Source organism: Rhinichthys klamathensis, unplaced genomic scaffold (assembly GCF_029890125.1).
Source record: "Rhinichthys klamathensis goyatoka isolate OS25496 unplaced genomic scaffold, OSU_Roscu_1.1 h1tg000035l_1, whole genome shotgun sequence".
In the NCBI taxonomy this organism is placed as follows: Eukaryota; Metazoa; Chordata; class Actinopteri; order Cypriniformes; family Leuciscidae; genus Rhinichthys; species Rhinichthys klamathensis.
This window is the reverse complement of record NW_026606583.1, coordinates 1,331,996-1,344,410: the sequence shown is the minus strand read 5'-3', so window position 1 is coordinate 1,344,410 and position 12,415 is coordinate 1,331,996. Positions and strand designations below refer to the sequence as shown.

Sequence of the window (12,415 nt, the reverse complement as noted above, 5' to 3'; positions counted from 1 at the left end):
AAACGTCCATTGTAGTGTGTAGCATCGCAATGCCCCGTTCACTTTGATGTGTTCATGACCTGTTTAATCTTTAAAGGCCTAAATACAGCAATTTTTGGCTTGCAATTCTCTAACCAAAGCTGAATGTCTTTTTGTAGTAAGAGCTGTGCCGGTAAAACCTCACTCACCTGGCTTCAAGTGGCGCACTAGCAACTGATGCTAGAGGCTGCAGTCTTTAGCACTCTTGTTAGCATGCCTGCTTCCCATGCCAGAGACGCTGGTTCGAATCCGCTCGGAGCAGTGCGTGTAGAACCAGAGGGGTTACATCTTCCTATGCATCAGCCATGGTCCCACAGCGAACTAAACACCCTCTGGCTCAGCCTGCTACAGCAGCCAAGCCCCAAACCACTCTCTTTATTACATTGACACATACAGCGACCAGAGGCTGTCTAGCTCTTGGTTCTCGCCACTGATTCTCACGTGTCACATAACTTGATATTTGAATGGTTTAAGGCAGGATGTCCAGCAAATAACTACTTAAATACTGCAGTTTTCTGCTCCCTTTCTCTTAGGCTAGAGACCAGAATGACAGCAGACATCAATGTGATTCTTCAGCTTCTCCAGAGACAGATTGCACCCGTGCCTCCAGCATATAGCTCTGTTTTACCTGACAACCACATTCCTGACCCCGCAACACTGTATGGAAGCAGCACACCGGTACTTCACAGCATGTTCCCCATTACAAATATTCAACTGGACAGTAGAAGCACTACCATTCAGGTAAAAGTGCTGTCCAAAAAAAAAAAAAAACTGTTTCTGAACAAACTTAAGTACACCTTTAAAAAGTGCCCGTTGTAATCATGTCAAATTTCTTTTAAAGGGTTAGTTCACCCAAAAATAAAAATTCTGTCAGTAATTACTCATCCTCATGTTGTTCCAACCCCGTAAGACTTTCGTTCATCTTCGGAACACAAATTAAGATATTTTTGATTAAATCTGAGAGCTGGATCACTCCTCCATAGGCTTCTTAAGGGATCGAAACTGGCCGGCCCAAAAGTTATGAAAGACATCGTTAAAATAGTCCGAGTGACTACAGTGGCTCAACCATAAGTTTATCAAGCGACGAGAATACTTTTTGTGCGCAAAAAAACAAACAAAAATAACGACTTTATTCAATTACTCATTTCCTTCCCTGTGGGCCTTGAGATTTCACGTAGTGATATTGCGCAAAGCTTCTGTGTTGCACGTCACACGTAGGCTCACTATTGGCCGACGCTGGTCATGTGTGTGATGCGTGTGACGTACAACCTAGAAGCTTTGCGCAGTTCCACTACGTGAAATCTCAAGGCCCACAGGGAAGGAAATGAGTAGTTGAATAAAGTCGTTATTTTTGTTTGTTTTTTTGCGCACAAAAAGTATTCTCGTCGCTTGATAAACTTAAGATTGAGCCGAGCTGCTTTATAGCCGAATTTAACTAATAATTGAACTAATAACTAATGTTCTTTACAATGGAACTGTATCAACACTGAACTGACTTGCTGAACAATGACACTATTTTCTTTTTAAAGCTGCTGTACAGGAAAATTGAACTCTGTTTGCATCATTCACAAGGGTTAATTACTTTTAATTTTCCCTGATCTGAATGTTTAGAATTGTTGTTCCAAAACCACCCTGATCCTTAATACTAACCTTTAGCTAAGCAATATCCACAGTAAGCTAATGACAAGCTGAAGTAAACGTTATGTTTTTTTGGGGTTTTTTTTACAAGAATGAACAATAAACCAAATAAACAGTCTTTAAAACTGTGTTTCCAGAGTTCAACCCAGCCAGAATCCATGTTCAAGTCCAATTCCCAGGGTTCTTTGTCCAGTGGCGTTCACATGGGAGCTGCGTCAGATGACTGTGAACCTGATAAACTAGAAGCGAATGCTGTTTCAACTCCAGTGCTAAAGCCCATTTTTATAGATGCACCGCGGCTCTGTGCGTCTCTCCGCTTTCCCTCGTTGCCTGGCAACCTGGACACTTCATCACACCCAGAAGACATCCAAAAACACATGTCTGATCCTTCCTTGCCAGTCAGCTAAAATCACAACACGCCATCAACCAGCTTTCATAACAGAACAATGAGCACGCATCAAAACTCAGTCGATAAAACCCCTGCTGATGTCACCAGCTTATGTTGTATTGTGGGGTATATGTGTGTATTGTGCTAGGAAGACCATGCGGTTCCATCATCTTGGTTAACCAAATGTTGCTGCCCACCAGATAGGACAGCCCCAAACTAGCACTAGTAACTAGCATGAAAACTCAAACTGGTACTTTCAGCAGAGTACAAAAGCACAAGAAACACTAATGGACAAAATCCACCATAAGCCACAGTTGTGAGTAGCATCTCAAACCTCAGTCGTGGGCAGTTGTGTCTAATGGTTAAAGAGTCAGACTGGTAACCGGAAGGTTGCGGGTTCGATTCTCAATTGAGCAAAGCAAAGGCACCTAACCCCCAATCGCTCCCCGGGCGCCACAGCAAATGGCTGCCCACTGCTCCGGGTGTGTGTGTCCATGCATGTGTGTGTGTTCACTATTCAATGGGCCAGATTTACTAACAGCTTGAGCCAGCGCAAACCCTCTTTTAGTGTTAAAAAAGGCAACCTTTTTGAGAAAAATCTTTTTGTTGTACATGGACATCAATGTCATGTTCTTCAGGCAGTGTGACTCAGGAAACAGTCACACTTGTCGACAAACCTGTGGGAAGACCTAACCAAGGAATGTCTCTGTACGACTGGGATTGAACTCTGTATATTCTGTGTATTTACTTTATGTAATTAAAACAATGTTCATTAAAAATATGATAATTCTTGGGACTGTTCTTTGAAGACCCGCCACCAGATATATATTGGCTGATCGGATATAAAAAAAATAAAACAAGCTAAGTTATTGTTATTGCTAAGTGTAACTATCCATCAAAAATCTGGGTAAAGATTCACCTCATTTGGAGAAAATCAGTGTATCTAACATCTGAGACCCTATTTTTATATATAGGCTACTTTAAAATAAAATCATCATGTTAATCATCTCATTTAGTGTCAAGTTCAGTCGGGCAGTGGCTAGAATATCTGCTCTTTCTAATATTAAAAATTCAACTATTTTAGTGCTGGAAAAGAATATATGTTGAAAATGGAAAACAGTTTATGATCTACGTGACCTGCCCACACCATTTGGAGATTAATCATGATAAGCATGCTGCAACAATAAAACCAGTAACATTCAATTAACAGCGTATTGTATTCCAATCATTCCTCCCGCAGAAACTTTAGCAGCTTTCAGCGCTAGTTTAGCTATGAAACTACATAAATAGAAGTATGAGATTTATGTAGTGACCACAAATGTTAAATCAAAACTCTTACTGTATATCTTTGTGTCTCCGTCAATTTCATTACAGCCTGAGATTCTTTAGTAATTAGGGAGGAATGTTTATATAATGTATTGCATGTTTTTCACTATCCGGTCCAATTCCTATCCAGTCCAATGTTATTTTTGTAAAGAAATTCATATGCACGCACAATTTAAATTTGTCTGCATTTGTTTGGTTTCTTTGTGCATTTTTTAAGCTTATTTTTTAAGCACTTCTATATTAAAAACTCATTTCAGGAAGGTTTTTCTGCTGGACCTTTACTGGCCTCTGGGTGGCACTGTCTCCATAAGATCACAATATTCCGCTGATGACAGACAGCCAAACAGCACAGCATTTTCACAACTTACTCTTATCTTTAGTATGAACGTTATCTTCTTCTGGTGTTTAGGAATAACAGTCTCTACTTCCTCATTACTTCACTGTGACTAGATGGCTGTGTGTTTATGAATTCTTCATTTGAACGTCACAAGGCCACAGATTTAGGGAAGCTTGTTTCTGCCACTGAATAAAAATAAAAAGGTAACCACATTTTTTTTTATCTCGCAATTCTGACTTTTTTTTCTCACAGTTGCGAGTTTATATTGCAATTCTGACTTTATAACATGCACTCGTAAGTCAGAATTGCGAGACGTAAATTCACAATTGCGAGAAAAAGGTTTATATTGCAATTCTGACTTTATAAAAGTGCAACTGCAAGAAAAGTCAGAATCTGCGTTTATACCTCGCAATTTTGACTTTTTTTCAAAAAGTATCAGAATTCCAAAGCATCGCCATTGTGAGAAAGTCAGAATCGCACGATATGAACTCGCAACTGCAAGAAAAAAAGTCAGAATTAAGTTTATTACTTTATAACTCGCAATTCCGACATAACTCGCAATTGCGCGAAAAAAATTCAGAATTGTGAGAAAAAGTTGCAATTATCTTTTAAAAATGTTTATTCCGTTGTGTAAACAAGCTTCCATAAAAACAATTGCGAGTTTCTATCTCAAAATTCTGAGAAAAGAAGTCAGATTTGTTAGCCTGACTTCGTCATACTCATATTCTAGAAAGAATGTGAGTCTGAAACGCTAGTTACGCATGTAACTGTGGTTCTGTGAATTCTGGATGACCGCCAGAGGCAGTGTAAACACTATGGATTATTGCAGCGCCAGCTAGATAGGTCGAGAGAATATACCAACAAAGTCACGTGGCGTGACGTATGCTGAGCCCTGGAGGGTAAAGCTACAGTAGCTCAGCACTCTACCTCGGTACGCCTTTCTCGCGCATTCCGAGTGACAGAGAACTCTGGCGGTCATCCAGAATTCACAGAACCACAGTTACATGCGTAACTAGCGTTCTGTTTCATTCTTACTGACCGCCAGAGGCAGTGTAAACACTATGGATGACACATACCAACATAGTCATGAGGAATGCCACCCACCTGATGAAATTAAGGCTGCTCCAGAAGAACCGCAGAACTAACGGCATGATGAGCAGCAACGTTGACCTTATAAAACCGGGCAAACGTACATGGAGAAGCCCAGGTAGCAGCAGTGCAGATATCCACCAGGGAAACTCCTCTAAAAACAGCCCATGAAGATGAAATGGCCCTAGTGGAATGGCAAGTTAGTCTCCAGGGCAGTGGTCTCCCTGCCGCCTTGTAAGCCAGCGTAATGGTCTCCACTATCCAGTTCGACAACCTCTGTTTCGACACTGGAGCACCTTTCTTCACACCACCATGGCAGACAAATAACTGGTCTGACCGTCTAAATTGAACAGTAGAGTTCACATAACACTTCAAGGCCCGAACAGGACACAAGAGTTGGGCACTTGAATCGGACCCTGAAGAAGTCTGAAAGGAGGCCAGTTCAATATGCTGATTTATGAACTGAGGAAGAAGGACCTTCGGAAGAAAAGAAGGATTGGGTCGTAGAACCACCCCGGAGCCATCCGGTAACCAACGCAAGCACAGTTCACTAACAGACAACGCGTGCAACTCACTGACTCGTTTCGCAGTAGCAATAGCTAACAAAAAAGAAGTCTTCAAGGACAACCATTTAATGTCAACATTTTGCAAGGGCTCAAACTGGGGTGAGCACAGGAATGCAAGTACGAGTGACAAACCCCACACAGGAAAATGAGGATTCCGAGCAGGGTTCAGACGGCGTGCACCCTTCAAAAAACTGCAGACAAGACGGTGAGAGCCAAGAGAAGAGCCACCAACTGGAACATGATATGCAGAAATTGCAGCAACGTACACTTTCAACGTGGAAGCTGCTTTTCCTTCCTCCAGTAAACGTTGAAGAAAACTTAAGACACGCGGAATGTCGCATGTTGCAGGATCGAGCCCCCGTTCCTCACACCATACAGAAAAAAGCTTCCAACGGGAAGCATAAATCTGTCGTGTGGAAGAAGCCCTAGCATTAGAGATGGTGTGAATAACAGCAGGGTCACAATGCTCCAGGGAAGGATTTAACCCAATGGCCAGACCCAAAGCTGCAGACGAGCCGGGTCCGGGTGCCAGACACTGGCCTCCAACTGGGAGAGGAGGTCCTTCCTGGGGGGAAGCTTCCATGGATTGCCTGTCAGAAGTCTCAGCAACAAAGGAAACCACGGTCTGGCTGGCCATCGTGGTGCCACGAGTAACACGCTGTGCTTGCACAGGGAGATCCTGTGCAACGTCTCCCATAACAGAGGGGTAGGTGGAAACGCATAAAGCAGGCAGTTCGGCCATTCGTGAGACAGCGCATCCTGGCCCAGGGGGCTCGACACTTCTGTCCTTGCGAACCATAAGCGACAGTGGGTGGTCATCTCTGAAGCAAAAAGATCCACCTCTGCTCTTCCAAATCGTAGCCAGATCTCCTGCACTACATCTGGATGAAGCCTCCATTCTCCTGGATGTACTTGATCCCTGGAAAGAGCATCTGCTGTCTGGTTGCACACTCCTGGAATATGAGCTGCCCTCAGTGAAGCGAGTCGTGGCTGACACCATGTCAGGATCTCGTGAGTCAACCATAGAGACCTGCGGGATCTCGTGCCGCCCTGGTGGTTCAGATGGAACACTGTTGAGGTATTGTCTGACCGAACAAGAACATGGCGGCCTGCCAGAACCGGCATGAAGTACTTTAGAGCCAAGAACACTGCCGAGTTCTAGCAGGTTGATATGTTCCGCGGCCTGGATCGGAGTCCAGGGCCCGGAAATACCCCTCCGATTCCACGTTGCCCCCCATCCTGTGAGGGAAGCGTCTGTCGTGACCAACTCCCGACGAGAGGGAACAACACCCAGGGGCACTCCTGCCTTCAGAAACTCTAACTGTCTCCACCGCCTCAACGCACATATGCAACGGTGAGAAATTATAACCAGTTGATGACGATGTCTGGTGGGATCTAGCCGCAAACTGTTGTTCCATAACTGGAGTGGTCTGAGATGGAGTAAACCCAGGGGGATCACAACTGTAGCCGCTGTTAACATCCCTATCAGTCGTAGGACCACCACATACTGCAAAGACACACCCGGAGGATAGCGAGCCAAAAGTTGTAGAATGTTTGTCACACGTTCCTGAGACAGGGAGGCAGACATTAAGCAGGAATTCAAGGTCATTCCTATGAACGTAGTGGTCTGTGATGGAATCAAACGGCTCTTTTTCTTGTTCACAGAAAACCCCAGCTTCTGCACATGTCTCAAGAGCAGTCTGGAGTCTTGTACGGCCTGCTGCTCTGTGGGGGCACAGAGAAGCCAGTCGTCCAAATAAGGAAGAACACGCATACCTCTCATCCAAAGAGGAGACAGAGCTGCGCTCACACACCTTGTGAAGACGCGAGGAGCAAGGGAAAGGCCGAAGGGTAGCACTTTGAACTGGTATGCTTGATTCAGGAAACTGAAACGTAGAAACTTTCTGTGATGTAGAGCAATTGGGACGTGAAAGTATGCATCTTTCAGATCGACACTTACAAACCAATCGTCTGCTGTCACAGACCGGAGAACATCGGCTGTGCGCAGCATTCGAAAGGGAAGGACCTTCAGGAATAAATTCAGAAGCCTTAAATCGAGAATTGGGCGGAAACCACCGTCCTTCTTTGGAACAAGAAAATAAGTTGAATAGAACCCGTCTCTCTGAACGAGGGGATGAACTTTTTCTATGGCTCCCTTCTCTAACAGTGAACAGATTTCCAGAGAGAGAGCCACTGCGCGAACCGCGTCTCTGACAATCGTAGGAACAATTCTTGAAAATCTGGGAGGCCGGCGCCGAAACTGTAGAGTATATCCCCTGCTCAGAGTCGCCAACACCCAGGGGTCTGCTGTGTTGGATCTCCAGTACTCCAGTTGCTCTACAGAAAAACGATCGACCGCCGGCCTGACTGTCTCAGGCTTTACGTGTGCGATTTTTAGTGGTCGCGGGGGGACGCTGACGGGGCCCTCCCGGAAACTGTCGATGAGGTGGGCGAAAAACTCTAGCATCTTCAGGAACACGAGGTCTTTGAGGGGGCTGTGACTGAGGTGTAGCGTGCCGGCGGAAACGCTGCTCCGATGCGGCATAGTGATGTCGGGTCTGAACCGCTGGCATCCTAAAGGTAGGGTTGCGCTGCACCTGTGTCAGCTGACGAGTGGCTTCAGACAGCTTTACCCGCTTTTCCAACAGTTCCGGAACATTTGGACCAAAGATATGCCCAGGAACAAAAGGAAGATCTCTCAAGGTTTTCTTACAGTCCTCCGGCAGTCGTGCTTGGGCAAGCCACACTTGGCGGCGGGCTGCCAGAAGCGTGGCTGTAAGACTACCCAGCTCGCAGGTCACATGGCCTGTTGCCAACAGAGCAGTTTGCAGAAATTGTGAAATAGAGGGATCTGCATTTGCAGATTCCAGTGTACTGGTGGCAGCAAGAAGCAACTGGCAGATCGTGTTTTCTGCTCGAGTAATGTAGGCAACAGACTCGTATGCCTTTTTTAGCAAGGAATCCGTACGACCGCATTGCGCACTGGGGCATCACACATTCCCTCGTAGAGCCTCATCAGGAGAGACCACCAAAGCTGCCACAGGCTGCTCTATTTCCGGAGCACGACCCACCCCGATAGAATCTGCTTCAGCCATAGATGCTAGCGTTCGAGCAATCTTTGAGCGCCGCTTAGGTGGACCAGAACCAGTGAGAGCATTTGAGAATTCAGCCACAAAATCCTTACATGGTGGCATGGCAAAAGAAGTTGCAGCTGTGGTCTGTCTGAAAAACACATTAGTTTGTGCAGATTGGACAGGTGACTCATCAAGTCCTAGACGAGCAGCTGCCATTCGAAGCACAGCCAAAGTGTCATCGGAGGAGGACTGGGCTTGTCCAGACGACTGAACTGACCCCCCACTAGAGCCCTCTGCTGCTGGGTAACCAGTGAAAACAGCCTGAGGTGATGGTTGTGTAGCAACATCCATAGGATCCCCATGATCGTGAAAAAAGGAATCTGAAGCACTTGTAGAAAGCACATCAAACTCTGGACGATGAGAAAAACAAGGGGAATCAAGAGACTCTTCCCCAGCTCCCTGGTTTTGAACATTCTCAACCTCCTGTGTCATCCTCACAGGTGTAGCAGATGTGACCGGCTGAAGTGAGTGAAGCAGGCGTTTCAGCTCTGCCATCTCTGAAGAAAGTACCGACACCGTCATAGAAAGTGAACCTCCCTCAACATGTGAATGTTCATCATCTCGCGATTTGGCCTTCTTAGCTGGGAGGGGAGCACCAGCTGCCGCCGACGCCCTGCGCTTCCGAGTGCGCGAAGGGGCTACATCTAACTGCCCTAGTTTCACTGTAGAATTAGGGTCTAACTCGGCAAGACGGAGCCGTCGTTCCGACATAGGCAAAAGGCTGCAGTGCATGCACGGGTCCGTGAGAGCCTCTCGCAGATGTTGAACACCCAAACACGACGGGCAGATGTCATGACCGTCGTCAGGGAGAAGATTATTAGGGCACAGCTTACAAGTCAGTGGAAAACCAGTGGCTATCGAGCTGTGAGCCATAGTTACTCGCTAATAACACCCTCGGATAAGGTTAAGTTAAGGTTAAAAAGTAAGTTAAAGTAAGGTTAAGTTAAGCGGGATGAAAAAATAATTAAAATAAAATAAAACAATTACCTCGGGTGAACCGACAGGTAATACCAACAAAAATTTTACGAAAAAAGATAAAAAGTGTCTAAAATGGCTGGCGGATTGAACCGAGGGACAAAAAGTGTTACATGGATACGAGGAAAAAACACTCTAAGTAACGTTAGATAACTTATGTCAACGGGAGACCGTTAACTCATAGCGCGGCAAACACAAGCCACCGGATTGCACCGAGAGGCACAGAGTGTTACCGACGAAGCAATATGAAAAAACAAAACTCACCAAGTGCCGTTAATTTAAATCCAAATCCTTGAAAATCCAAATCCTTGAAAGAGCGTAGACACGCGCTGTCACAGCTTGTGAGGACGAATCTCGCTGCTCTTGTAAGCTGCACTTGACAGCGCGTCACTCAACCAATACAACCTATCTCAACTAGGCGAGAAAGCGAAAGAGGTAGAGTGCTGAGCTACTGTAGCTTTACCCTCCAGGGCTCAGCATACGTCACGCCACGTGACTTTGTTGGTATATTCTCTCGACCTATCTAGCTGGCGCTGCGATAATCCATAGTGTTTACACTGCCTCTGGCGGTCAGTAAGAATGAAACAGAACTGATCCATTGGGCTGTGATTATGGGGCGTGTTTCAACCGAACCAGAAAAGAAAATGCCTCTGCATTCAATTGGATAGACCTACAACCAATCAGAGCAACGGAGTAAATGACGCATGTTCTTCATTCATCTTTCCGACCGACAAATGCCTTGATCGCGGTTCTCTGTTCCTCTTTTAAAAGCAATGCGCGGTCGATATCTTCTATAACAGACGCGATGGCGGAATATACACATGATTATTGTTATTTCATAAACAAAGTTCGGGAGGAGCACGTTCAAATAATCAATCCAATCAACATGTCATCAAACAATAACATGTCTAACGTTACCCTATCAGCATGAGAGGAAGCATATTCACTCTAACTCACCTAACACTCCTCGACAGTTTTTCAGCATCGCTCCACCACCCCGAATCCTCCCTCTTGGCTTGTTCTTTCACAGCCAGGAATACGGGGAGTACCCTGGGTTCGGGCCGAATACCGATCACGGAGCCCTCTCCTCGGACAGCACGTCATATACGCATTTATTCTATCTGACTTATTTGTAAGTGTGAACTCGTGAAATCTCAATTTTCCAGCGGCAGAACTTTGTTGTAAACGAATTCAACCCAAGCGCTCTTTGGTGACGTGAGGATTACGTAACTGCACCTCATCTGTCAATCATCGTATAAAGCCCGCCCTGGCAATTTGATTGGTCCGACCATTTTTTGACTGATCATAATTACTCCTCAATGGATTAAGTCCAGACCGAACTTCCCGACCAAAAATTGTTGTGGGCGGGGTTTGGGCTGGCAGCCAGGCTACAGATTTGTGAGATATAACCTGCAATTTGCGAGAAAAAAAGTCAGAATTGTAAGAAAAAAGTCAGAATTGTGAGATGAAAAGTCAGAAAAGTTCTGATACAGCATGTTTTCATGAAATATCTAACTTCTGTATAGTTTAACTATATATATATATAAAAAATACATTTAAAATATTTTTTTTAATAAAATGACTAACTTAAGTATGAAATAGGTTATGCTGATGTTGCTTCGTAACCTTTGTGGGGCGTCCAGTCATACTTCCTAATATTTCTCAGCCAAATGTCAAAATGACATAAATGAAGATGGATTGGTGCTTTAGATCCCATGAAATCACATGAATTGGAATTTTCTCTGATTTAATTTATTTTTATTTTCTCACAACAGACTTTTGTTTTGTAGAATAACAGAAAGAGCAGATGATTGTTCGCCCTAATTTTAGGCATCAAGTAACTTTTACCAAATTGAGTTAAAATAAGCCACTTGGCACTAGTCTGGTTACCCAGAAGCACTGTTCAAAAAAATATCTAAGATGATTTTTGCACACTAGTACCATTAGAGTTCTCAAAGTTGAGTGTACAGATCACAGTGCATCCAGTCGATTATTATACAGTATATTTACAATTAAATTTGTTGGCTCACAAGAAGAAAAGCAAAATTACATCAAACTCAAGTCAACAATTACCATTCAACCACTAACAGATCTGGACAATATAAAAAGTACAATATTCAATATTAAACATTCAGAATGTATATTTTTGTTAAAATCAAGGCAATAACAGATTTTACAATTCCTTCAGTGTGCTTGCATAGACTTTATATATCATTGGATTCTGAAATAATTTCGGTTGGCATCAATGCTGGTTTATGGCATTACAAATGGGCCCTGAAACTAAAACTCAAATGCTTGGTGTCTACTTCCATTGTCAAACTTTCTGACTAAGGCCTGGAATACACCACACAACCTGTGTACTCATTTTTGCCTCGATTTGCAGTCTGAACAAGTTGAGATTTTGGCCAGTCTAAGTTGAAATATTTCACAGAAGAACATGTATGGTATGATTAGCTTCAGACTTTGATTCCGTGCAGTCGGAGGATATCAAACATGTTTAATATTTTGAGCTGATTTTAGAACACATTGTTTTTCGTTTGTCATGTGTTTCCTAGCAGCGAGTCACACGTTTCTGCAGTTTGTTGTGTTCGGAATGGAGTCTGGTAGTGTGTGACCCTCAGGCGTTTAGTGTATGATGCAGAGTTTTTCTCTGTAGCCATTTACAAAGTCAGCAAGTGTGTGATGTCTAGTGTTTGAAAATCTGTTCAGATTTTAAAAGTTGTGTAGTGTAGTCCAGCCTTAACTGTGAATGCTGGAATCTTACGCATCTAGGGAAGAGTAATAAAGTAAACATGCAAGAACAGAATCGCATACCCAAGAAAGGCAACTAAAAGAATGGACAGGTCAAAGATGTCTTATTTCTGTGTCAGAGGTGGTATCAAACAAAATTGCTAAAAGAATACATTTTATAGACAGGAAAGGAAAGATATCCTATTGAAGACAT

General features: G+C 44.1%; 2 protein-coding genes across 3 annotated transcripts in view; both read left to right on the top strand.

Moving 5' to 3' along the window:
* The window catches only part of kcnh6b (potassium voltage-gated channel, subfamily H (eag-related), member 6b), a 28,302-nt gene extending 26,162 nt beyond the window's left edge, over window positions 1-2,140 (top strand). Inside the window, exons 11-12 of one of the 2 annotated variants that reach the window (XM_056245814.1) lie at window positions 552-696; window positions 1,794-2,140. In XM_056245814.1, coding sequence (XP_056101789.1) covers window positions 552-696; window positions 1,794-2,063 — 415 coding nt within the window. In that variant the 3' untranslated portion in view covers window positions 2,064-2,140. Of the gene's footprint in view, window positions 1-551; window positions 760-1,793 lie in introns of both variants that reach the window. The other variant, XM_056245813.1, reaches the window with a different exon arrangement.
* dnajc9 (DnaJ (Hsp40) homolog, subfamily C, member 9) overlaps window positions 1-12,415 on the top strand; it is a 217,781-nt gene that overhangs the window by 96,530 nt on the left and 108,836 nt on the right. The window lies entirely within an intron of this gene.